Source organism: Sapajus apella, unplaced genomic scaffold (genome assembly GCF_009761245.1).
Source record: "Sapajus apella isolate SASKATOON/1434 unplaced genomic scaffold, GSC_monkey_1.0 scaffold12, whole genome shotgun sequence".
NCBI classification, from domain to species: Eukaryota; Metazoa; Chordata; class Mammalia; order Primates; family Cebidae; genus Sapajus; species Sapajus apella.
The window spans coordinates 37015111-37041256 of record NW_022436952.1 but is presented as its reverse complement, the minus strand read 5'-3'; the positions used below and the strand labels follow the sequence as shown (position 1 = coordinate 37041256).

At 48.3% G+C, this 26146-nt stretch overlaps 1 protein-coding gene across 3 annotated transcripts in view; it reads right to left on the bottom strand.

Annotated features, from left to right (window-relative positions):
* Window positions 1–239: 239 nt before the first annotated feature.
* The window catches only part of SLC6A4 (solute carrier family 6 member 4), a 40202-nt gene continuing 14295 nt past the window's right edge, over window positions 240–26146 (bottom strand). For 2 of the 3 annotated variants that reach the window (XM_032280988.1, XM_032280990.1), the window contains exons 2-14: window positions 25291–25744; window positions 22095–22229; window positions 21488–21707; window positions 20560–20698; window positions 19524–19658; window positions 19054–19157; window positions 16718–16845; window positions 15172–15284; window positions 14410–14541; window positions 13119–13218; window positions 11774–11874; window positions 8106–8273; window positions 240–2286 (exon numbers count right to left, since the gene is read on the bottom strand). In XM_032280988.1, the coding sequence (XP_032136879.1) occupies window positions 2212–2286; window positions 8106–8273; window positions 11774–11874; window positions 13119–13218; window positions 14410–14541; window positions 15172–15284; window positions 16718–16845; window positions 19054–19157; window positions 19524–19658; window positions 20560–20698; window positions 21488–21707; window positions 22095–22229; window positions 25291–25633 (1893 nt within the window). In that variant the 5' untranslated portion in view covers window positions 25634–25744 and the 3' untranslated portion in view covers window positions 240–2211. The remainder of the gene's footprint in view (window positions 2287–8105; window positions 8274–11773; window positions 11875–13118; window positions 13219–14409; window positions 14542–15171; window positions 15285–16717; window positions 16846–19053; window positions 19158–19523; window positions 19659–20559; window positions 20699–21487; window positions 21708–22094; window positions 22230–25290; window positions 25745–26146) is intronic. The other variant, XM_032280991.1, reaches the window with a different exon arrangement.

The window sequence follows — 26146 nt, the reverse complement described above, 5'->3', positions numbered from 1 at the left end:
GGTCTTTAAAATATTATTTTTAAATCCAACTACCTACCCCTAAATTTTCTTTAAAAAAAATCCCCATAGTAGTATTGATAAATAGGGTCAGCTAAATGCAAACTGCAGAACAGACAGATATTTGGGATTTTCTTTTTTTTAGTTTAATAAAGTTTGAAAACTTTCAAAGCTCCTGTACAATTCCCTTAATACCAAACTTGGCAAAACTCTAATTCTCTTTGAAAAGGTGTTTTTTTTTAAAAGTAATATGTTTGAACAATGTCTAAGAATGTGGGGTGGGGAGAATCCATATCCAAATATTCATAAAGCAGGTTCTTTAAATTTGCAAAGCTATTAGGTTGGTAAAAAAAGTAATCACAGTTTTTGCTTTTGCACCAACCCAATATTTACCACTGAAAACGAAGGCATTTAGATCACTTCTTTTCAGCATGCTAGACAGTAAAGAGAATGGAAACGAGGCAGCAGGAAGAAGGAAAGAGTGAAGATAACAGAGCTAGGTCAGTGAGAGACATTTCTAAATTCCCCTCCTTTTCCTCTAGCATTCTGGGAAACTTCTCAGCAGCTGTCATCTAAGGTAAGTATCTTGCAGGAGAAGCAAAGAATCAGAACTAGCAGGGCGTGGGGACAGTGCGGGAAGGTGGCCAGGTAGGCAGTGCTAGGAAAGCAGGCCAAGGGAGGAAGACCCGGGATTGGACAGGACCTTTCCTCTGCTGCCTGGACCTTTTTATGAGGCTGTTAGATTTAAATTTCATTTATACAGAGAACTGAAGTGATAAGCGGCCAGATGATTAAGTCCTTTTGTCACTGATGAGGATTTATTTCCCTCAAAATTCTGATTAGGAATTCCCATGCTATGAATATTAATTTGCTCTTCTACCTATGCCTCTGAGTCACAAGCCACCAAAGGCCAAATTTACTTATCTATATTAAGGGCTTTATGTGAAATGAAAGGTGATTTACTTAGCTGACCATTTCCCAAGGAGCCTTACTTAAACTCAGTCTTAAACATTATCCGGAGGGCTCACAATAGTGACTGCCAGCAAGTGGTGAGGTCCCTGTAAGGCTAACCCAGACTCTCCAATTGCTCTTGGAGTGAACACGCCCTTGGTTTAGGTTAGGGTGCCAGATCTAGATACCCCAGGGCTAGGCGAGAACCCAATTTGCCCTCCTCTCTTCACACAGCAAAGCAACCTGGACAGTCTAACTCAGTCATGTAAGGTAGATAGAGCTTAAACCAGATGGCCAGCTAAACACTGAAGGGGCATGCGTCACGATCCACCCTCAAAGTACTTCACAGCCAAGCCACGGTGACTAGCGAAATAGGCCAGATCTGCCTGTGGACACTGTCCTGAATGTTTAGCACAGAGAGACAGGAAGGTGACGGTGAAGTGCGGCGAACACCAGAGGCCGGCCCGTGAAGGAAGGTGCGCAGGCTCACGCAGTGTCCCTGGGAAAGGAGTGGGTGGCAGGGCATGTCATAGTGATTGTACCCTTCAAATAATAACCTCCATACACATTTGTGTCGGCAGAATTTGTTAAAGTAAGAAAAATTCAGAGAAACTCATACATTTGTAATGGGCCCAAAGTATTGGACCACAGATAAGAATACACTGAAGCAACAATATACACAGACTCACATGCTTACATGTACACATTATTTTTCATTTTAGCTTCTTACATCTTCCTTTCCTGATGCCACAGGAGCACATGGATTAGAAGGTTCTAGTAGATTCCAGCAATAAAATGCTATGCTACTCAGAAAATATATGGCTAGCGAGACGGCAGCCTTGTTCTCTCCTACGCAGTTTACGTATTCATGAACAGAGAAACCTTTAGAAGTAGATATCAGATACCAATGATCAGACCAAGACATGATACAGGAGACTTTCACAGACTTGATTCTAAACCTAATCCTAACTGATGCTGGGTGGTTTTCATCACCTCCATTCGCATCCTCACACGTCCAAAATAGGCCAGCTCAGCCGCATCACAGTCTACCGTGGGAATACATCCAGGGGGGTCCAGGAATTAAGTGGCTGGAGGCCTTGAGCCTGGGCACCACCGTCTCTTGGGACTGTGTCCCTGTGGAGAAGGCCCTTCCATCATCAGGCTTGGCTGGAAACTCATTCACTTGGAGGAAGAAGGCAGGCACGGCTCATCAGAACTGGAGGAAGAGGTTGTAGGGAAGCCTTCCTCCTCTCACGGAGCGTGTTACACAGCGCTCAAGCGGATGTCCCCACAAGGAATTTCTGTTGGTGTTTCTGGGGTGATACTTTTAATAATACGCTATTGGGAAAAAAATAAAATGTTATAAACATCTTTGTCATTTTTTAAACTTGCAAAAATATTCAACATTAATATTAAAACAAAGCTTAAATAGCACTTTGATAACATCCAACAGTGAGATAGGAAAGTCTCATCCTTAGAGAAAGAATTCCCAATTTATTCTCAAATATGAATTAAAATGGTATATTCAGGAACTATACGCATCTGTAAACTAAGAAAGTCATTATAACACTAATGGAAGAAAGTTCTAAAGACAAGTCTTCATGAGAATCTCTGCTGGCCAATAACATGCTTTTGAATGACTTGGGAAAGGGTACCCTTTTCTCTGGACAGAGGAGGCTTCTACAGCCACACAGGGCTTGGGGAGCAGAGTAATTGCTGGGTTTTGGCCCCCATCCCCTCACCCGGGCTCCTTGTCCCCTGCAGACACACTGTAGCCAAAGTGCCCAGTATTATAAGCCACTGTAACAGCCAGGATGTCACTAATTTAATGAATTCACCTGTAAAGTAGTACTGTTAGTTCATACAAGAGTATAAGTCATCACATGAATTGTAAAAGATGCGATTATTGAAACCATCTCTTCTAATACAACCTTGTGTTGATGTAGTGCTCATCACAGAGATGTGGCTGAGAATGTCTGCTATAGAAACAGCTGAGGTACACGGAAGCTTTAAGATGGATCTGAAATATACTTGGGCTTGGGTATGAAATCTACAACCTGCCTTGTAAAACTTAGCATCAGAGTGACAAAAAGCAGCTCAAGGATATGGAGAAGAAAAAAACAGCAGCACTGCAGAGGCTTAGAAAAATCTTCATTAAGTTGCTTAATAAAATCTTTGTTGGCCAAAAGTCTGTATATATCATAAGCAGACAAAACTGGATCTGAAAGCATCCTTTGGTGATCTTTAGGCGAAGCTCTGCTCCTTTCCTTTTTATTTTGGACTGAAAACGTCTGGAGTCACCTTCAAGCTTGTCTATTTTCTCGTTCGGGGAGTTTGTTCTCTAAGGAATAGCGCCGACAGTATTCAAAAAGTTCCAGTCCTACAGTTGCTGAAATGTAATAGAGGACAAAATGCACAAAATCGTACATTTTGTGCTCCTCATGGCTTTAGTCTCTGCCTACTGAACTCTCACACTAGAAATCCATCTAAAAAGGAGTTGTTGTGGGGCTCGTGAGCTACCAGAGCTGCCAGGTCATGGAAAGCAACCTTTCAGAAACCACACGTTCCCGCAGATGAACATGTAAACTATACCTGATTAAACCGAATTACGTCTTGTTAGTTGAGAACCAGACAGGGATCACTATAATGAGTCCTTTTTTTTTTTTTTTTTTTAAGAGTCAGGGTCAGCTGGATGTGGTGGCTCATGCCTGTAATCCCAACATCTGGGAGGCCGAGGTGGGCGGATCACCTGTGGTCGGGAGTTCAAGACCAGCCTGACCAACATGGAGAAACTCTGTCTCTACTAAAAATACAAAATTAACTGGGTGTGGTGGGGCATGCCTGTAATCCCAGCTACTCTGGAGCCTGAGGCAGGAAAATCACTTGAACCCAGGAGGCAGAGGCTGCAGTGAGCTGAGATTGCACCATTGCACTCCAGCCTGGGCAACAAGAGCAAAGCTCCGTCTCAAAAAAAGAAAAAGAAAAAAGAAAGAAAGAGTCAGAGTCTTTCTCTGTTGCCTAGGCTGGAGTGCAGTGGCACAATCATGGCTCACTGCAGTCTTAAACCCCTGGGCTCAAGGGATCCTCCTGCCTCAGCCTCCCAAGTAGCTGCAGGTGCTTGGTACCCTGCTCACCTACTACAACTTGTCTTAAGTGGAGCTATGGTGTACAGAGAGAGAAGAGATCACTGAGGGTGGGGCGAGGCCAGCAATGAACAATGTCATAAAGTCAAAGACTTGGTTTTTGTGCCCTAACCTACCCACAGGGTCTGCCGCCCTGTTGGTGACTGACCACCCAGGATGCCAGGCCCACGTTTGTTTTCTGTGCTTTGCCAGCATTCTAGTTGCCAGGCTACTGTGGCTTTCAAAATTTGCCAGGCCCTGGCCTTCTGCAAGATGATAACAAGTTAATCTAAGAAACGGATTACTCTTGATATCTTCATAAATGTGTACTCATTAGGGACCGCCTTCCAGTATCTTTGGGTGGGTTATTAGTAGTTTCTGCAAAAATGACGTAAGTCAGTGGATGATTCCAACCGCGAGACTTCCAGGCTGCGGGTGTGTGTGATATCCTTCAAATTACAGCAGTTAAGCGGCAGCTCACTCCACAAACTCCAACCTTGCATATGGCCAGGGCCCAAAGGGATTTCATATGAGGCTTCCCTCCCTCATAGACAGAAAGTTACAGACTATCAAGTCCGGTATTCACAAAGAATCATAAAGAATTCTAGACCTTAGGCAAAAAGCACAGCATGCTTTATTCTTCTCAGAGATTAAACATGCACATGAGCATAATAAAGTTTTTTTGAGAAGTCCTGAGGTAAACAAACCTGTTTATTTATTTATTTATTTGAGAGTCTTGCACTGTCGCCAGGTTGGAATGCAGTGGCGTGATCTCGGCTCACTGCAACCTCTGCCTCCTTGGTTCAAGCGATTCTCCTGCCTCAGCCTTCCGAGTAGCTGGGACTACAAGCACCTGCCACCACACCCAGCTAATTTTTGTATTTTTAGTAGAGACGGGGCTTCACCATGTTGGCCAGGCTGGTCTTGAACTCCTGACCTAACGTGATCTGCCCACCTTGACCTCCCAAATCACACCTGTGAGCCACTGCACCCGGCCAAGAAACATGTTTAACTTGCCCTAGTTCAGCATTTTCCAAAAATTACCTGACTTTATAAACTTTTTCTCCAGCACTAATACCTATTACTGCCCCTGGAAGACACTTTGGGAAGTGTTAATATATCGAACAAGCACATTTTAAAGATGAGGAAACTGAGGCCCAGGTAAGGTGAGTGTCTGTCATAGCTGACTAGGGCCTTTTCCATGGTCTACACTGCTTCTAGGCAACCCAGTACTCCCCATCGGGTGGCCCCTGGTGAAGACGGCCCTACCTACAATTAGTCTTACCTTTACTGCTAATGAATCTGAGCTCTGTTAGTGACACACTTTTGGGTGGCATTCCCTGTGACCACCTGGGGGAATTTGTAAGAAAGACGGCCAGGATCTGAGGCGCAGCCTGTGACTGAAGAATACTGACATTTATTAACCTAACACAGTTCCCACCTCTGACCTTGGCCTCTGGATTTGAAGCAACAGAGCTCATGGGTCCTCACAACAGCCGTGAAGGACGACCAGAAGGAAAGCGTTCAATGGCTGGGTATGAGAGTGTGGGGGAAGGAGCGCAGAGCCCAAGGCTCTTTGGGAGGAGCGCGGTCACGGGAGGGCTGGTTTGGTTGTAGGAAATTAGTAACTTCAGAGTTCTGAGTTCTGTTCACCCAGAATTCAGCTTTCCTGTTTGGAAAAAGAAATGAACCCAGTTGTTCTCAGAATGATGTGTGGCTGGGTGCGGTGGCTCATGCCTGCAATCCCAGCAGTTTGGGAGGCAGAGGCAGGAGGATTGAGCTCAGGAGTTTGAGACCCGCCTGGCCAACATAGTGAGACCTTGTCGCTATTAAAATTTTTAAAAATTAGCCAGGTGCCTGTAGTCCCAGCTACTCGGAGCTGAGGTGAAAGGATCACCTGAGTCCAGGAGTTTGAGGCTGCAGTGAGCCATGATTACACCGCTGCACTCCAGCCTGGGGTACAGAGCGAGGCCTTGTCTGAAAAAAAGGAAGAGCTGATGTTTAATTGCCTATGTTCCCTTGCTTCTCGTTTCTTATGAAATGTTTTAGGGTGACTACTGTAATGGTCTTAGGCGTACATTTTGCTGTGAGATCTCAAATTAGCCCACCTTGGTTCTCAGGCTATTATAGATGATGGTTCCTTCTGCCTCTCCCCAAATGTCACCCCTCACCTTTGAGCTCGGCCCCTGCAAATGCGCCCAACTATGGACCTGTAAGTGGCTACTTCTATCGGCTCTTCTACCATTGCACCCTTCTTACTGCAGCTAGAAGCACTACCAAAAAAATAGCAACTGAAGGGTTTTACAGTCTGGTATGTGAAGTGTCTGCTGGGAATCCTGGTGACTGAACCACAAGCTGTCAGCACAGGATGACAAGCTGGCTACTCATCTCTCCCTGAGGACAAGGGGGAAGCTGCATCTCAAAGTTAAAAGAGCACCGGAGTGGGAAGACCTGGATTCCGAGCCGCTCTGTGCTGTGTGTCCACGGGCAGCTCACTGAAACAGGAAGCTTTGTGTGTTTTTTGTTTTTTGTTTTTCTGAGACAGAGTCTCTGTTGCCCAACCTGGAGTGCAGTGGCACAATCTTGGCTCACTGCAACCTCTGCCTCCTGGGTTCAAGCGATTCTCCTGCCTCAGCCTCCCAAGTAGCTGGGATTACAGGTATGCGCCACCACGCCTGGCTAATTTTTGTAATTTTAGTAGAGGCAGGGTTTCACCATGTTGACCAGGCTGGTCTTGAACTCCTGACCTCAAGTGACCTACCCGCCTCAGCCTCCCAAAATGCTGGGATTACAGGCGTGAGCCACTGCACCCTGGCTGAAATAAGGAAATTTCGAGCAGGATTATTCCCCACCTCAGTGTCCTTGTCGGCTAATAATGCCTGCCCGTTTACCTCCCAAGCTATTTTGACAACAGAATAGGATAATCGACATGCAGATGCTTTGAAAAGTGTGGCGCTCATACATCTCGTAAGGTACTGTTGTCCACATATCCACAGCGCATTCATTACTGAAATGAATCTTGCTATTCTGGCAAAACATTTTTACTCCAATGGCTTGAGCTAAGACTATGCTATTGTTGGACAGCTAACAATTTTGAGCTGACACTATGATATTGTTGCAAAATTCCTATTTTGTGATTATTTTCAAAATAGTACTTGTCACATTGCTGTTAGAAAAGTGATCATGGGCTGGATGTGGCAGCTCACGCAGTGGTAATGCCAGCACTTTGGGAGGCTGAGGCAAGTGAATTACCTGAGGTCAGGAGTTCGAGACCAGCCTGACCAACATGGAGAAACCCCCATCTCTACTAAAAACACAAAAAATCAGCTGGGCATGGTGGTGCGCACCTGTAGCCCCAGCTACTCAGGAGGCTGAGGCAGGAGAATTGCTTGAATCCAGGAGGCAGAGGTTGCAGTGAGCTGAGATTGCACCACTGCATTCCAGCCTGGACAAGAGCAAAACTCTGTCAAAAAAAAAAAAAAAAAAGAAAGAGAGAGAGAAAGAAAGAAAGAAAAGAAAGTGACCATGGACGTTTCCCACCATAATCACCACTTAAAATTTGTGTATTGCTCCAGACATCACAGATATGATGATCATGCCCAGTGGCAAGCAGGAGGCAGGACAGTTGTCTGATCAGTTTGAAAAGCTATAAACAGCCCAAGCTGAATGCTCCGGTGCACTCAAATGATCATCTCACTCTTTGGTGAGGGGTGATATTTAGGGAGAGGCAGAAGGAACCATCATCTATGACAGCCCGAGAAGGGAGATACGCTGATTTGAGATCTTACAGCAAAATTTACACGAGTGAGGTGATCTTTTGCCATTGCATCTGAGGCTTTGGGAGATCCCTTAGATGACAGTGACAGCCATTAGCGGTCTACGCCATGATGCAGGTACACACATATGTAAGGTTGCATGCCTCTTGGTGAAACTCATGTAGTAGACTTCTCTCTTTTGAATAGAGCACAAGGGAATCCTTTTCTCCCAACAACTGGTAGTCTGAACACACACATATACACACTAACTAGCACATACCTCCTTAAACGTCCCTGGAGTGATGATCAGCCGATAAGTAATGTATGTGGGAATGCAGATGAAAGATGAAGTTCCTATGCAGTAACCCAAGATGACACTCCAGTGGGGATAATTATATTGGAAAAGTCGTAGCTGTGGCGGGCTCATCAGAAAACTGCAAATGATGAACTAAAACAGAAATTCCAAGAAACATTAAAAGTCTTAACAATACCCACGCAGATAGAGACATTTCTGATACCGCAAACACCAAATGCTAAAGCTAAGATACTTTCAGCAAATTCCCAAGACGTGATGTATCCTGAACTCTGATCCACAGAATTACCAACTTCCATACCCGAGCGGCAAGACTAAACCAGCCAGGTGCTTTCCCTGATTTTCCTCCCCAGCCCACACTTCCTATCGGGGGATGTTGCAGCATCCCTCCAGCTGCCCCTACAGTCCGGGAGCCTGGAGCTCCCGCTTCAGCGCTGGCCTCTGCCCAGGCGAAGAGACTGGCAACCTTTGGTGAGGGTGGTTTGGGCCTTGTCTTGCCAGAAGGCAGAGGAATAAACTGGGTGACCTCTCCACAGCCCCTGCCAGCCCCAGGCTTCATATTTCTCTCCGCCTTGTTTTCATTGCCTTTCATTGTGTTTCTGGCTGTGGTTGTCTTTGGTCAGATGGAAGGTGCCGGATGTCCATGAAAGATAAGAAGGTTCTCAAGACCTGGAGGGGACTCAGGCTCCTGGGGGTGTACTCCTTCTCTTGTTTTCTGGAGCTCTCTGCCTTCTGCATTAAGCTCCATCGCCTGGGGTTTCAACAAGGTTGGCTCTGCCACTAGGCCCCTCAGCAATGAATGACCGACCACCTGCCACAGGTCCTCATCACAAAAGGAATTACAGAAGGAAAAAAAGCAGCTTAATACACTTTTCACTTGAAAATTCTGTGAGAATTCTAACCAAAAAAAGTCCACAGTGTGCTCCCAACACCCAGATTATGAGTTTTTTTTATTTCAGCTTGGTTTCCAGAGAGTGTAAATATCAGTTTTTGCCTAGTAACCACTGTGTCGAAATCGTCATGGCTCTTGATTTAATTTTATTTTATTATTTCATAGTCATAAAGAAGACAGTAATGTAAATTATTTGTGTGGTTAAACATCTATTTATACCTTTTTCTTCTTTGTCTGCGGGTAATAAAACGGGAAATTGTTAAACACACATCCATCTTCTGAGCAGTGCTATCCTAAGACTACGAGGAAGCCTTCAAAACAGGAGCCTGGTCAATTGCAAACCTTTCTCCTAACCCACGCTCCTCATCCCCAGGCCCGGCTACTAAGGGAGCTATTTGGGAACGGGGATAGAGGAGCTGGTTAGGAGCCATCCCAGCCATGTGTCTCTTCATGTCAGGTGTGTGAAATCCTACTCAGTTGTCAGGGGGTTCAGCCTCTGGTTGGGGCAAGTGCCACTTCAGAAACCCCCTCGCACATCCTGGCTTCTACTCATACACAATATTTTCTTTTTTTGTAACTTGGCTGCAGTGAAAAAGAATTATTTTTAGTAAGCTACTTGTTGTTTACCAAAAGCAGCCTTAAAAAGCCCAGGCAGGGGATCTGTTAGGTAAACGTAGAAGTGGAAGACAGATTTGCCTCTCTCAATTAGGCACTAGGGCTCTTGCTGGTAGAGGGGTGAGTACGGCAAACATCACGGGAATTATGAGTAATGGGCCCACATCCAAAGCCGCACGTGGGTTTTACTGGGCAAAGAAGGTCATTGACTGTGTACCAAGAGTTTACCCAGCCTGACAGCCAGAAACGGACAGAAATGAACAGACCCAAGCCCCAGGGTACACGGAGGCACTCACCTCAGGCACAACAGTTAAGCGGGAGCCAAAATCAAAATAAATAATATTTTACGACAATTTTTAAAAGACAGGATCTAGCCAGGCGCGGTGGCTTAAGCCTGTAATCCCAGCACTTTGGGAGGCCGAGGCGGGTGGATCACGAGGTCAAGAGATCGAGACCATCCTGGTCAACATGGTGAAACCCCATCTCTACTAAAAATACGAAACATTAGCTGGGCATAGTGGCATGTGCCTGTAATCCCAGCTACTCAGGAGGCTGAGACAGGAGAATCACTTGAACCTGGGAGGCAGAGGTTGTGGTAAGCCGAGATTGTGCCATTGCACTCCAGCCTGGGCAAAAAGAGCAAAACTCTGTCTCAAAAAAAAAAAAAAAAAAAAAAAAAAAAATACAGATAAAAGAATGGAAGAATAGTGCCTGCTGATGGCATCGGTGTACCCCAGGGTACCTCAGCACACACTTGGGAGGCCAGCAGGCTGGAGCAGGGGCATGTGAACCAAGGACAAAGTGAATATTGAACACATCTCAACACGTGGACAACCCTTGGGACTCAACTTTCTCACCCAGGTCCTTTGGCAATAAATAGATTCTACTTTTGACGTGGATCTGTGCTTAGGGAGCTTTGTATCATCTTGAAGAAGATGCAAATAATACAAAATTGTAAACACAAAAGTACTAGGACTCCCCTCAAGGCCCCCATGAAGAGCATAACAGATCCTTCCCTGGTCTTGAACAGTTATTTTTGTTATGTGACTTTGGACTCTTCACTTTACATTGCTAAGCCTCAATCTCCTTTTTTTTTTTTTTTTTTTGAGACAGAGTCTCAAAAAAAAGCAGAGTGCAATGTCATGAACTCAGCTCATTGCAACCTCCGCCTCCCAGGTTCAAGCAATTATCCTGTCTCAGCCTCCCTGGGATTACAAGCACCCAGTACCATGCTCAGTGATTTTTGTATTTTTAGTAGATGTGGAATTTCACCATGTTAGCCAGGCTGGTCTTGAACTCCTGACCTCAGGTGATCCACCTCAGCCTCTGCTGGGATAATAGGCATGAGCCACCACACCTGGCCTTAATCTCCTTACATGTAAAATGGGAGTGCCAGAACTGTATTCACTTCATAGAACTATTGTGAGGATTTATAGAGCAGTGAGTGTAAGCTGAGCATGAAGTCTGGCCTGGCATTTAGTGCTCAATAAATGTTATGCATCATTATTACTGAGCAGAGGTGCGTCGTGCTGGAGTGACTGGAGCCCAGACTACTCCACGGTGTTAGAAGTCAGAAGGGTGGGGAACCATGGTGGGCACAGTGGCTGGGAGGGGCACAAGAGGGGCTTCTGAAGCGCCGCTGGTCATGTTTTTGTCTCCTGGTGTGGTTTTAGGCTACATAGGTGTGCTCAATTTATAACATTTATTTGAGATGTACACTTACGATCTGTATATTAATACTTTTCTGTATATGTTATTCTTCAATACTATTATTTGTTTGTTTATTTATTTATTTATTTTCTGACATGGAATCTTGCTCTGTTGCCCAGGCTGGAGTCAGTGGTGTGATCTCAGCTCACTGCAACCTCCACCTCCTGGGTTCAAGCTATTCTCCTGCCTCAGCCTCCCAAGTAGCTGGGATTACAGGTGCCCGTCACCACGCCCATCTAATTTTTGTATTTTTTTTAGTAGAGATGGGGTTTCACCATGTAGGCCGCCTGCCTCAGGCTCCCAAAGTGTTGGGATTACAGGTATGAGCCAAAGCCCCTAGCCATTGCAATTCATTTTTTATGTTTCTGGCAGGGAGTCTTTCACCAGGGCAAGGAGGAGAAGGGACATGACAACTCACCAGGAGAAACAGAGGGCTGATGGCCACCCAGCAGATCCTCCAGAACCACCCCGGGCTGAAGCCAAGCATTTCCTTCACGTCCCTGCAGAACTGAGTGATGCCTGGAACCAGCCAAAGGGAAGAGAGGCAGAGACTGAGAGAGGACACGGGCTGTGCTGCTGTGCCCTTATTCTCCGGGAGAGGCAGAGTCACAGGATCAGCACTGGGAATGACAAGGGGAACGGGAACCAGAATTCCTACCCAGGACACACAGAGCAGCTCTGGAATTTCTCTCTAGGAGGAGCACAGCCACAGCAATCAGGTCCGAAAGTGGGACTGGGGGACTTGTCGCAAAACTGCATTTTTATAGCAAGCAAGACTCTTTCTACGTAGGGAGGGAGGATGGATGGGCATCTGGGAGGAGATTGACACGCCCTTCTCGGCGCCACACTGCCTTCCTAAGAGCCGAGTGCGTAACTGATTTCAATGTTATTATAGAAAAGAAAGTTGAACTTTGGGAATGCCAAACCCGCCTGACACTTTGACCATTACAGTGGAAGCCTCAAGGGAAATATTTAACCCCAATATTGCCCATTCATATGCCAGATCAAGATCAAGGTTCTTCTATCTAAAGTAACTGATGCAGAAGTGAGAACTGAAAACTCCCAAAGAAGGGTGAGCACTTGAGAAGGAAAAGTGCTCTGTGATTGCCTCCCCGAGAGGTCCCAGCAGTTCCTAGGGCAGGTCTGTGGAGATTCACACACTTGAACTTGGTCCTCTGAATCGCCAGGGAGGTGGGAAGATTTCTTCTTTTAAAAAAATCCAAGCCCATGTGCAACCCAAAATATGCCCCCTACCTTCTTAATATGTGTATCAAATGCCATGCAAAAGTGGTTTCTTTTTGTTTGTTTTCAGGTTTTTTGTTTGTTTTGAGACAGACTCTCACTCTGTTACCCAGGCTGGAGCTCAGTGGCGCGATCTCGGCTCACTTCAATCTCTGTCTCTGGTATTTAAGGCAATTCTCCTGCCTCAGCCTCCCAAGTAGCTGAAATTACATGCATGCACCACCATACCCAGCTTTTTTTTTTTTTTTTTTCTTTCTATTTCTAGTAGAGACAAGGTTTCACCATGTTGGCCAAGCTGGTCTCAAACTCCTGACCTCAGGTGATCCACCTGCCTTACCTCCCAAAGTGTTGGGATTACGGCGTGAGCCACCTCGCCTGGCCAAGACTCTTTTACAGACCCATTGTCAGGATATCGCCTCTTGTAAACTGCCCCTCCCCGCCTTTTCGGGTTAAATCAGCCCTTTGTGTTGTGCCGGCTGATGGTGTAGAAGGGACACAGCTGGCTGAAGGAAGCATCTTACCGTAGAACCAAGACACAGCAACTGCCTCGATCAGGGCCACAGTGAGCACTGCGGGCCCGGTGGCATACTCCTCCAGCAGCTTCACCACGTAGGCCCCTCCCTGGAGGGGAGAGCAGAGCCTGGTGAGGGCCCTCCGAGGTGCTGCCCCTCCCAACTACAGAGACCTGCAGGGGCTTCCTAACTTAGAATCATTCTGGAAAATTCCCACCTGGGACTGAACCTGAGTACCCGAGAAACTGCCTCTTAGACTGGGCATGGTGGCTCACACCTGTAGTCCCAGCACTTTGGGAGGCTGAGATGGATCACCTGACATCAGGTGAGTTGCTGAGGCAGGAGAATTGCTTGAACCTGGGAGGTGGAGGTTGCAGTGAGCCAAGATCTCAGTACCGCACTCCAGCCTAGGGACAGGGTGAGACTCCATCTCAAAAAAAAAAAAGAAAGAAAGAAAGAAAAAGAAAAAAAGAAACTGCCTCTTGGACGGGCCTTCCCAGTGTGGGCAGGTTTTACCTATTCAGACGCCTCTTCCCATCCTATGTAATTCCTTCTTCTTGCTTCCTCTCTTTGCCAAATTTTAAGAGACAAACTCCAAAGGACCATGGGATCTATTTTAAACTTTCTTCAACTTATTGAACAATTGCTGCGGACATGACCCTGAGGAATCCCTGCCTCTAAAGACTGAATCCAGAAGGGCCCAGGATACCAGACACATTGAGGGCCTTGGTCACAGTTTTGTTTTCTGAAATCTAGTTGTGTCTACCGTGAAATGCTGAGAGCCCCTGGATGCCATGCACAGAGTCTACAAATAGATGTGCCAGAAACGACTTTTCTTCTTCTCCTGGACGACAATTTTTTTTTTTTTTTTTTTTGAGATGGAGTCTCACTTTGTCACCCAGGCTAGAGTGCAGTGGCACAATCTTGGCTCACTGCAACCTCCACCTCCTGGGTTCAAGTGATCCTCCTGCCTCAGCCTCCCAAATAGCTGGGACTACAAGCACTTGCCACCATGCCTGGCTAATTTTTTTGTTTTTAGTAGAAGCAGGGTTTCACCGTGCTGGCCAGGCCGATCTTGAACTCCTGATCTCCAATGACCCACTCTCCTCGGCCTCTCAAAGTGCTGGTATTACAGGGGTGAGCCCGGCCGATGGCAAACTTTTAAATGTGAGTAATAACTCTCCCCTCTGTTGGTCCCAAATCCAGGGCACTGTGTGGGATGGAAAGAGAGGAACAGCTTCCTGTAGAGTTCTGTTGCCCTACGGGAGGCCAACTCAAAACTGAGGGGCGTGGCACTCACAAACGTCAGGGTGACCAGGGATCCAAAGAAGCAGGTGATGACCACGGCGAGCACAAACCGCTCCCGGCGCTTGGCCCAGATGTGTGGGAACTCATCCAGCACAGCTGTGATCACCCCCTCCAAGCCTGCAAACTGAGAGGTACAGGCAAGCAGTCACAGTGGGGGCTTTGGGACAAGGCCTTCAGGACTGTGAACGGGAAGGAGGGGTGAGGGTGCTGAGGGACTGGCCAAGCTGATCATCACCAGTTTCCCGACTCGCCCACAAAAGCATCACAAAGAGTATTTCCCTGTTTGACACTGTCATCTAAAGCCCATCACTAAGGACAGCCAGGAAAGAAAATAGAACACTTGGACAGAACTTGGATATGTGAGGTCTCTTGGGGAGACTTTGTTTGCACCAGAAAAGTCAGCTCAAAGCTAAGACTCACTCCACTCATGCCAGGGCCTGAACTGAACGCTCGGCCAGGCAGAGACCCAGGAGAGACCTCGCCCTGGCCTGTAGATGCCATAATCAGGCCAAGGGGCAGTGCTCAGTAACAGTTCACATGTGTGAGCCTTGGGCCTGCGCCAGGCACTTGACCCACATTATCCCAGTAATGACTCGAATGTACTAGTGGTAAATGCCGAGGAGGAAGCCGGGGGTCTGCAGCACCAGGAGGGAGCAGTCAGTGCTGCCTGGGATGGCCGGGACGGGAGGCAATTGAGTACAGCTGTGTCCCCCTCTCATCCTCCAGAGCCCATGTCCCCTTCCCATTTACTCACCGTGCTGTCTAAGCCCAGCGTGATCAGCATCAGAAAGAAGATGATGGCAAAGAAAGTGGACGCTGGCATGTTGGCTATCGCTTCTGCATAGGTGATGAAGAGGAGGCTGGGACCTGAGACAGAGGGGAGAGAGGAGGCGGGGGTGACAAGACCTGTCCTACCAGGATGTCACAGAGGAAACTCAGCCACAACAGTGGGTACAGTTCTCATCACAAGCCCTGACTCATGAATCAGGTGTTTTTTTTTTTTTTTTTTTTAAAGACAAGGTTTCACCATGTTGGCCAGGCTGGTCTTGAACTCCTGACCTCAAGCAGTCCACCCGCCTCAGCCTCCCAAAGTGCTGGAATTACAGGCATGAGCCACAGCGCCCGGCCACGAATCAGGTTCCGACACACACCAAGCGCTTCCTCACACTCTATTCTGTCTGACCTGGCCGCCCCAGTCCCTGGGAGGCAGGAAGGGTGGAGCCTCCATCTCGAAGACCGTGTGCCCTCCATTAACATAGGGGTGGTAGTAACAGACCCAAGACCCAAAGACTGGCAAAGCTGCACACAAGAGTCAGTTTCCACCCTATCACAATGCAGTGGGGATTTTCAGGGCCAGGATTGAGATTTCTGAAGTCCATGACAGTTACCCCCTCTGATGTCTTTAGCTCCAGAACAGTAGGATTTCCGTAGTCACAGAGGCCTTGGAATAAAGACCTCTTTCTATTTTAAAGTCCCTTTTGATAGTGTGAGGGACATGTCTTCAGCCTCTCATGGGCTACCTAGGGGTGCCCTCGTTTGGGGTATGGGGTTGGTCAAAGCACGGAATCAGCCAAAGAGACAAGCGTGTTAGCAAGAAGGCCCGGGACCTCGTCCACTAGATGCCATCATCTGTGTTTTCAATCTCTGTCGCTTGCCTTTTCCATGAGAACTGCTCAGTAAAATAGAGTGGTCATATCGGCTAGATTTTCTTTTTCTACAAGAGGCAGTTCTAAGGATAAATGATGATTTGCTTACTAGACTTTGATCCAACATAAGACATCACAGAAAGCAACCCCACGGCTGTAAAACCATTGTCAGAGTCATAATTTCAAGCCCATAGGTTTTGAAGGCCCCAGTGCTGGGTGCCAAGGGAGGGGTCCTGCCCTTGCACGGCCTGAACACACGGAAAAATCTCCAAGGCATTGGGCTTCTCTCAAATCTTGGAATCAAAAACGTTCTTATTTTGGAGACAAGGTCTTGCTCTGTCACCCAGGCTGAAGTACAGTGGTGTGATCGCGGTTCACTGCAGGCTTGACCTCCCAGGCTCAAGCAGTTCTCCCACCTCAGCCTCCTGAGCAGCAGGGACTACAGGTGTGCACTACCACGCCCAGATAATTTATTTTTTATGGAGGGAGGGTCTCACTATGTTGCCCAGGCTGGTCTTCAACTCCACCATGCCTAGCGTTCTTTGGAAAATTCCGGGAACATTTAGAAATAAATCAAAAGTTAGATATTTATAAAGATTCAAAGCAAAGCATCTCAGTAGGAGCAAGGGACCTGCACAGAACCTGAGGTCCTACCTGCGTCTTTGGCCACCTCAGACACATCTTCATTCCTCATCTCAGCCATGTAGCCGAGCACCGTGAAGATGACAAATCCCGAAACGAAGCTCGTCATGCAGTTCACCACGCTGGTCACCAGCGCATCTCTGCAGTGAAAAACCCAAGGGGCCGCCTGAGACAGTTCCAAGACCGGGGGTCCAAGGAGCATCTGGCTGTGTGTCTGTCCTGCCTGAGACAGGCTGGCCACAGCAAGGACAAGCAGGCTGAGCTTAAGGGACCTCAGGCCTGTCCCGGAGTCCCCTCCCCTTCTCTCAGAACCCAGCTGCCGAGGCCTGAAGCTCCGGCTGCCATGACCACCACGCATGGTGCAGGGAGAGCAGTGGGGTGCTTTCAGAGGCCATCTGCGATAAACGAGCACAGCACGGGCCACTCCATTTCAAACCAGCCTTGTGCCCGAGCAGGGCCCGGGTTAGAGTGGAGCCAGGACAGGCCCTGGGCCTCCCATTTGTGAGATCCTCAGATTTAGACTTTGACATTATCTTCACATGAAGTCACAAGACTGCCAGCCACTGAGATATCCTCACACTTTTTTTGTGTGAAACGGAGCCTCGCTCTGTGGCCAGGCTGGAGTGCAGTGGTTCGATCTCGACTCACTGCGACCTCTGCCTCCCAGGTTCAGGTGATTCTTCTGCCTCAGCCTCCAGAGTAGCTGGGATTACAGGTGCCTGCCACCACACCTGGCTAATTTTCGTATTTGTAGTAGAGACGGGGTTTCCCCATGTTGGCCAGGTTGGTCTCGAACTCCCACCCTCACACTTTTAAAAGACAACCTTATCATACAACTTCAGGGCGGTGTCCCAGTGCAAGGCCACATTACTTAGTGTACATGTGAATTTCCCTTCCACGTTTTAAAAAAAATCAATTCTGCAATTATCTTATGCATAGCACAAGGAGATTGCTGGATGCTGTCATCTGTAATTGATCGGAATTAAGTCTATTTTTTTTTAATAGAAAAAATTTTTTTATTTTATTTTTTTTTTTTTAAGATTGGGTTTCACCATCATGGCCAGGCTGGTCTTGAACTCCTGACCTCAGGTGATCCGCCCACCTCGGCCTCCCAAAGTGCTAGGATTACAGGCATGAGCCACCACGCCCGGCCGGGAATTAAGTCTAAAGATGATGGGTGATATTTATTTTTGAGACAGGGTCTCCCTCTGTTGCACAGGCTGAAGTGCAGTGGCATGAACACAGCTCACTGCAGCCTTAACCTCCTGGGCTCAAGCCGTCCTCCTGCTTCAGCCTCCTAAAGAGCTGGGACCATAGGCATGCGCCACCACACTCAGCTAATTTTTAAATATTTTGTAGACACTGGGTCTCGTCATGTTGCCCAGCCTGGACTCAAACTCTTGGGCTCAAGTGATCCTCCTGCCTCGGCCTCCCAAAGGGCTAGGATTACAGGTATGAGCCACCATACCCGGCCCAGTGGGTGATGTTTAAACCATAATTGGTGTAACACTCCCTGTTTTGTTAACATTTCTGAAGTAGGATTTTGTTGAAAAAATTATGGCATTTTGTGTTAGTCAAAATAATACGATCATCATACTTTTTGTTTATACATAATACAAATATATAATCACATTACAATTTTTGTTGTTAAACACATTAACTAATTAAACCTAGCTACATAATTGTATGTTGCAACTTTTTGTAAACTTGTTTTGTAATTTCATTCCTTCCTTCCTTTTTCTTTCTTTCCTTCCTTTCTTCATTCCTTCTTCCTCCCTCCCTTCCCCCCTCTTTTCTTTTTCCTTCCTTCCTTCCTTTCTTCCTTTCTCTTTCTATTTTTTTGAGACGGAGTCTTGCTCTGTTGCTCAGGCTGGAGTACAGTGGTTCAATCAACTCTTGTGCCTCAGCTTCCCAAGGGGCTGGGATTACAGGTGCTCACCACCACGCCTGGCTAATCTTTGTATTCTTAGTAGAAATGGGGTTTTGCCATGTTGGCCAGGTTGGTCTGGAACTCCTGACCTCAGGTGATCCACCCGCCTCAGCCTCTCAAAATGCTGGGATTACAGGCATGAGCCACCGTGTCCAGCCTCTAATAAGAGGAGCTCTGACAAAACCAAAGGGCCTGGGGCCCCTCTCAACCTCTGAGTGGCCCGGGTGAAGCCACGGCCTCAATGAGTGCTCTGGCCATGGGTGAACTGGTCAGGGGCCTGCAGCACCCATGAGGGGCGATGGCATCAAGGCCTAAGCCTGGCCAGATTCGAGGCCATTGGTCCCCTCATCTGCCTCCACACTAGCTGACTTTCACTCACCCCACTTTCAAGCTTTGCTTGGGGACCCCTGATACTCACTGGTAGCAGTTGTTGTTGAATTTGTTGTAGCTAGCAAAAGCCAGAAGGACCCCAAAGCCCGGACCAAGAGAGAAGAAGATCTGAGCGGCAGCATCTATCCACACCTGGAACACAGCGGGGGGAAGGGCAGGGGGTGGCGGGGACGCAGGCTGACCCTGGGCACCAGCAGGCTCGCCTCTCCTGCCTCCATGTGGCCAAGTGCAGAGGCAGAAAACCAACTTTTAAGGCTCATTCCAGGCATAGCCATAAATCAAGTGCAAACAAATGTCACTTCTCTTCCTATCATTTAGGCATAAACCCACCCAGTGGCCTCAACTGTACTTTAATGCTTGTATTTCTGAGTTAAAGTATCATTGCAGACTTGCACACTGAAACCAAATTTCAGTTGTCCCTTCTGTCCTATTTGGAGGAGGACCAGCTTCATTTAGTAAAATGACAGACAGGTGCACACATTTCCCTCAGTGTCTTACCCCGGTCTCCAGGAGTTTCTGCCAGTTAGGTTTCAAGTAGAAGAGAACACCCCTCCAGGCTCCAGGGAGGGTGGCACCCCTCACCAGCAGGACAGAAAGGATGATATAAGGGAAGGTGGCTGTCACCCATACCACCTGTAAGGAAGGAGGGCGAAAGCCTGCGTTATCACCTACTGTTCTAGGGAAGGGAGGGGAAGGGAGGGAGCTGGGTGGATGTCGGTGTCTTTTATTCTCGAAGACTTTGAGAAAGGAGGGTGAGGGGGTATGGCAGAAAGCTCACAGCCCTTGGAATCACACAGACAGGGATCGGATTCCGCTTGGCCAATAGAACCGCCTCTGAGCCCACTACCGATCTTTGAGGCTGGGGCAGTATCTCGAGCTGGCCAGCATATAAAAAGCACTGAACGTGGTCCATGATGGGTTTCCAGTAAATTATCACCACAATTATTGATTGTGATACTACCAGTGGGTTAAAGGAATTTTGGAAAAAAAATCATGTAATGATTCTTGGCATTGGCCCATTTATAGAAAATTTTCTTTCTTCTTTTCCTTTTTTTTTTTTTTTTTTTTTTTTTGTGAGACAAAATCTTGATCTATTGCCCAGGAGTGTAATGGTGCAATCTTGGCTCACCGAAACCTCCGCCTCCTGGATTCAAGTGATTCTCTTGCCTCAGCCTCCTGCGTAGCTGGGATTATAGGCACCTGCCACCACACCTGGCTATTTTTTTTTTTTTTAAGTAGAGACCAGGTTTCGCTATGTTGGCCAGGCTGGTCTTGAACTCCTGGCCTCAAGTGATCCACCCACCTCAGCTTCCCAAAGTGCTGGGATTAGAGGTGTTAGCCACCATGTCCAATCCACTTACAGAATTTTCTAACAAATGTGGTGAAGAGAGGGAGGGTGCATCAGGAATGTGTTTGGTGTGGAAGGAAACAATGGCTATCCCCTGAGCAGGAGCCATCCAGGCTACTGGGTTCTGAGCTTGAGAGCCCGTGGGCCCCTGGGCAGGCCTGGGTCAGCCGCCAGAGCCCTCCTCACCTTGCCAGAGGTCTTGACGCCTTTCCAGATGCTGAAGTAGATAACAGTGAAGATCAGCATGATGCAGAGGGTCAGCTGCCAGCTGATGCCCCCCAGGTCCTGGAGCCCCTTAGACCTGTGGATCTGCAGAACGTGGCGCCTGGGGTGAAGGAGAAAGAAAGCTCCTGAGGGCTCTGGAGAGTGACCTGGGCACACATCTGTGCTGTTCCTTTGAGGGTGCCCAGGACAAATGGAGACTGTGCTGCCTAAGGCCCAGGATGAGCTGGGATTGGCCCTGCCCGTCCTGAAGGACCACACAGCACATTCGGCCAACACCCTGGGAAGAGTGTTCAACCCAAAGGCAGACTTCTTCGACTCTCCTTTGCTGGCTGGGACCTGAACTCCTTGGACCAACGTGGCTGGCTTCTGGGAACCTGAGGGATGTGTCAGTGTGGGGCTCCCTTCCCTCCCCTAAAGTAGGTCTCTCTTTGGGCTGCCATTGCCTAGAATTCCAGCATTAAAGAAAACGACCTTCCCCAGCATCTTCTTCCAAAGGTAGACCCCACTTATGAAGTCAACACATGACAGCATTTGAATAGTTTTGAACTATCGAAGCAGTAGGATGCTTTGTCTCCAAGACACTTGGCTGAGCGGAGGAGCCTGGAAGCAGGGCAGCAGCAGGGGAGTGATTCTGGAATGCGAAGGGAGGCACTGGCATGGGCACGATGGAGCAAGCTCGCTTGGCGCTTGAGGGAGTTTGGGGAGGCACAGCAGGGCCAGCCCGTGGGGCAGTTGAAGTAGTTTCCCAGCTCCGAATTCTGCTACTCCCACCCCCGGATAACTTCATCTCTCAGAAATCTGCGCTTGGCCCGGCCTTTCTCCTAAGAAGCCAAACCCCAGGGGTGTGGCCTGCCCCTAACAGGCCAACCCCTCACTTACATGCACTTACGTGTAAAATTCTTCAGCAGGGGACGTGGAATGGAGGGTCCAGGTGATGTTGTCCTCAGAGAAGTAATTGGTGCAGTTGCCAGTGTTCCAGGAGTTCTTGCAGCTGGTCCAGGGCAGCTGGTCCGTGAAGGAGGAGATGAGGTAGTAGAGCGCCCAGGCCATGATGGTGTTGTAGTAGGAGGCGATGTAGAAGGCAATGATGCAGATGGCGTAGCCAATCCCTGGGCAGGGGGAGACGGGAGAGAGAGGCCGGGCTTAAGGGTGGCCCGAGGACAAAAGGCTGACACGGCACCGCACCGGAGAGGCCCGCAGCCCAGCAGAGGGGGACAGGGCGGTGCTGCCCTCCATTCTGTTCCAAGGACTCCAGGCCGCAGCAGGGAAAGTGGCCTGCAGGGAGTCACTCGTATGCATTAGCAAGGTAACATGTTTTAGAAAATGTGTACATGTCCTGTTAATGCTTTAAAAGGTTTACATTTGTTTACTTCTAATTGCCATTTATTCTGTTTCTCCTTAACAATTGCATGCTCAAGCCAGGGATGCCTCAGGCCTGACTGATTCCAGAAGAAGGCCCCCAGCTCCCACCCACTGATGGAAATTGCTTCAGTTACCTTTGAAAATCGGGCAGATTTTCCTCCATATGGAAATGCATCCGTTTCGGTGGTACTGTCCCAGCGCGAGCTCCATGTAAAAGAGCGGGATTCCCCCGAAAACGGCCATGATGGTGTAGGGGAGGAGGAATGCCCCTGAGGCAGATGAAAGACAATTTAACTCCCTGCCCACATCTGTCCTGGGATAGCCCAACCGATCTGCGACCCCGAGAATCACAGTCACGGCATGATTTGAGTGTCCCGGAGCCACCCTAGGCTGAGTGGCCTCACGCTGTGTTCCCCTGGTCTTAGTGCTTTGCCAGAGGCAGTTGTAGGGGGAGCACCATGACTAAAATGAAGTTTCAGAGGAGGCCAAGAGAGCAATTGGGAAGAAAGCAATTGGGAGTCAACAGACAGGCAGGACCACGGCCACTCCGACTGTCTGGAGAACCCTGGGCCACTTCCCCTCTCGGAGCCCCAATTTCCTCCCTATAAAAGAACACAGTTGAGGAGAGCTGAGTTTCCCAAATGTAGCCACGCCTCATAATCACCTAGATTCCTGGGTCTACCCCAGACCTCCGGAAGCCAAATCTCCAAGCATGGGTACAACACAAGAATTGTGTTCAAGCTCCGTAGGTAATTCTGATGGAACCAGTACCTGCGACCCTTGGAATAGATCACCTGTGACAATGTGTAGCAACAGCTGCCACCATCTGTGAGTCACTGAATCAGTACCTTTGTTCATCAGTATTATCTATGGCTCCAGACATATGATTATTGATATTTGGCTACACTTCTATAATTCCACTGAGCCAGAATGCTCCTTGACAGGTCCCGTTTGCAGGAGTGGCTGGACAGGGTAGTTTTTCACAGAACAAGAAAGCAAGAGCTGCTACCTAACTGGAGATGCTGGTGTCTCCTGGATCTTGTGGCTGAGGCTGAATTTAAGAATACCAAGTTGGGGGCCAGGAGTGGTGGCTCACACCTGTAATCCCAGCACTTTGGGAGGCTGAGGTAGGTGGATCACCTGAGGTCGGGAGTTTGAGACCAGCCTGACCAACATGAAGAACGCTTGTCTCTACCAAAAATATAAAATTAGCTGGGCATGGTGGCAGGCGCCTGTGGTCCCAGCTACTCAGGAGGCTGAGGTAGGAGAATCACTTTAACTCAGGAGGCGGAGGTTGCGGTGAGCTGAGATCGTGCCATTGCACTCCAGCCTGGGCAACAAGAGCAACATTCCGTCTCTCAATAAATAAATAATAAAAAAATAAAAATGCCGAAAGGGTGGGTCAGCTGTGATTTTCCCTGATAACTTTCCCTGCTGTAAAATACTCTGAACCCAGAAACCTGAGGTCTGTGCAAGTCAGAAAGGTCCACATAATTTACAATCACACTAGATAAATCCGGCTTGAGAATAAAAACCACGTGTTCTTATGGTGGCCTTCCTCCAAAGGGTTTGCTTGATCGGCTTTATGCTGGGGAATGAGTGTAGCAGAAACGTCACCAGTGACCCAGCCCCTTACATAATGCTCAGGCTAAAGGTGAGCCCTCCGGAGCAGGAGATAAGGTGATTATGACTTTCGCTCCTCCTCGGCAGGAAGCGCGGAGCTTCCTGGGGGCCTCTGGTACTACTTTTGCAGCTGCATGGACAGAAATGCTTACGAAAGACAGCAAATCCAAGCCACTCTGTGTTAGGTCAGGGGGGCAGTGAGGGTGACACAAATGGATGATCCCCAAACCTCTTTTAGCTGCCCTCCCAAATCTGTCGTCAGAGCTCCCATCAAAATCAAGATTGACTCACTGCACCCCCACTTCTTGTTATCTTCCTGTGCTGATAACCAGTCCAAGTGAGAGGCCTCAACCCACTCACTTTCCCCACTGCTCTGCTCCCCACAATCGGCTACTATTTTTGATAATCTACAAATTAACTACTTGAGAGGCTTTAGAGGTTGAAGGAACAAGACAGGGCCTCTGGCCTCAAAAATCTAACCTCCAAGGAGGAGATAGGAGGGACAGCCATGCCTGATTTGAGGTTGGCTTTTAATGTCATGCTGTGAATCTAATCCAGCTTTAGATTCTGCCCAGCCTGGTTTAAGACTCTGGGCCTACACTGATGCCCTTCTCTGACCTCACACAGGTTTAAAGGTCCAGAATCATCTGGGACTCCGAAGCCGCCTCCAAATTTTCCCTTACACAAGCCTACCCTTCTGCACTCTCTTCCCAGCAGAACCTGCCAGCAGGAGTGAAGGAACTTAGCACAAGCTGGCAGCCATTCCCTCACTTCTGGCCTGGAGAATGCAGGATGAGGAGGAGACCCTTCAATAAATGGAGTTAACGATGTGGAGGTCTGTGAGGTCAGGCTTGGGAGGGCTTCACCCAGCTTCACAACCTGGAGAGCCTCAGACACGCTGCCTTCAGCATTTGGCTTACTGGAGATTTGACTTTTCTTTTCTTTTGTTTTCTTGAGACAAAGTCTCACTCTGTCGCCCAGGCTGGAGTACAGTGACGCGACCTTGGCTCACTGCAACATTTGCCCACCGGGTTCAAGTGATTCTCCTGCCTATGCCCCCCGAGGAGCTGGGATTACAGGTGGCCCACCTCGCCCAGCTGATTTTTGTAATTTTTAGTAGAGACAGGGATTCACCATGTTGGCCAGGCTGCACTTGAACTCCTGACCTTGTGATGCACCCGCCTTGGTCTTCCAAAGTGCTAGGATTACAGGCATGAGCCACCGCACCCAGCCTTGACTTTTCTTTTTTTCTTTTTTTTTTTTTTTTTTTGAGACAGAGTCTCGCTTTGTCACCCTAGATGGAGTGCAGCGGTGCAATCTCGGCTCACTGCAACTACCACCTCCCGGGTTCAAGCGATTCTCCTGCCTCAGCCTCCCAAGTAGCTGGGACTATAAGCGCCCGCCACCACACCCAGCTAATTTTTATATTTTTAGTAGAGACGGGGCTTTGCCATGTTGGCCAGGCTGGTCTCAAACTCCTGACCTCAGGCGATCTGCCCGCCTCAGCTTCCCAAAGTGCTGGGATTACAGGCGTGAGCCACTGTGCCCAACAAGATTTGACTTTTCAACCAGCTTGTAATCTAAGCCATCATGTTCCCAGACTTACACCAATGAAGACCAAAAAGACATACTCTGTCTTCTAGCCTCTCAAGAGGACCTACCACCCACCCCGGGTCACAGCCTCTACTCGCAGCCCATGATACTGACCCCCTCCATTCTGGTAACATATGTAGGGGAAGCGCCAGACGTTGCCCAGGTCCACAGCATAGCCAATGACTGAGAGGAGGAAATCCACCTTCTTGCCCCAGGTCTCCCGTTCCCCTTGATGAAGCTCAGCCACTAGGGTGGTGGCGGCCGCCTGGATAGGGTGCCTCGTGTCGTCTCCCGCACCAGGGCTTGGAACCGCTGAGTATCCATTAGATATTTGCCCAGACTCCAATTTGTCCCCTGGGGTGGGGACACCCTTCTGCAGAACTCCGTTTTCCTGACAATCTTCTCCATCCTTACATGCTGATAGCTGTTTCTGAGAGTTTAAGGGCGTGGTCTCCATCCTGCTGGTTAGTAAATGACACCGATGCCCATCTGCCAAGGATCCCCCTGAACTCTGGGTGCGTGGATATGTGGATCACCTCTGAGCTTCCTATTGTCGGGACTGATGGCTCTGTCAGAAAGACACACAGAGGAAGGAGAATACGATTAGACATTTTACTAGTCGTTGGTATTAACTCATTGTACATCTTAAACTACATTAGTTAAGGGGATTCCAAATGCACCAGTTAAATGTGAAACGTCCTATTTGTGACGTGACAGTCCATGAAATCAACTAAATTTCTCAACCTATACAGGGCATCAAATTGCAATCAAGTAATCTGAAAAGGAAACAACAAAACCAACACAAACAGATAGCAAGTCACCCAGGTTTTGCAGAGGCCGGACCGCAGAGCAAAACACTTGCTTCCCTGGGAGCCACTGGAATCTCACCCCGTGGTTTTCTAGCAGCTCTGAAGAACGTGAGAGGGGCTCCAAAGCGTCACAGAGCCCCCCTCACTTGGATGCCATGTTG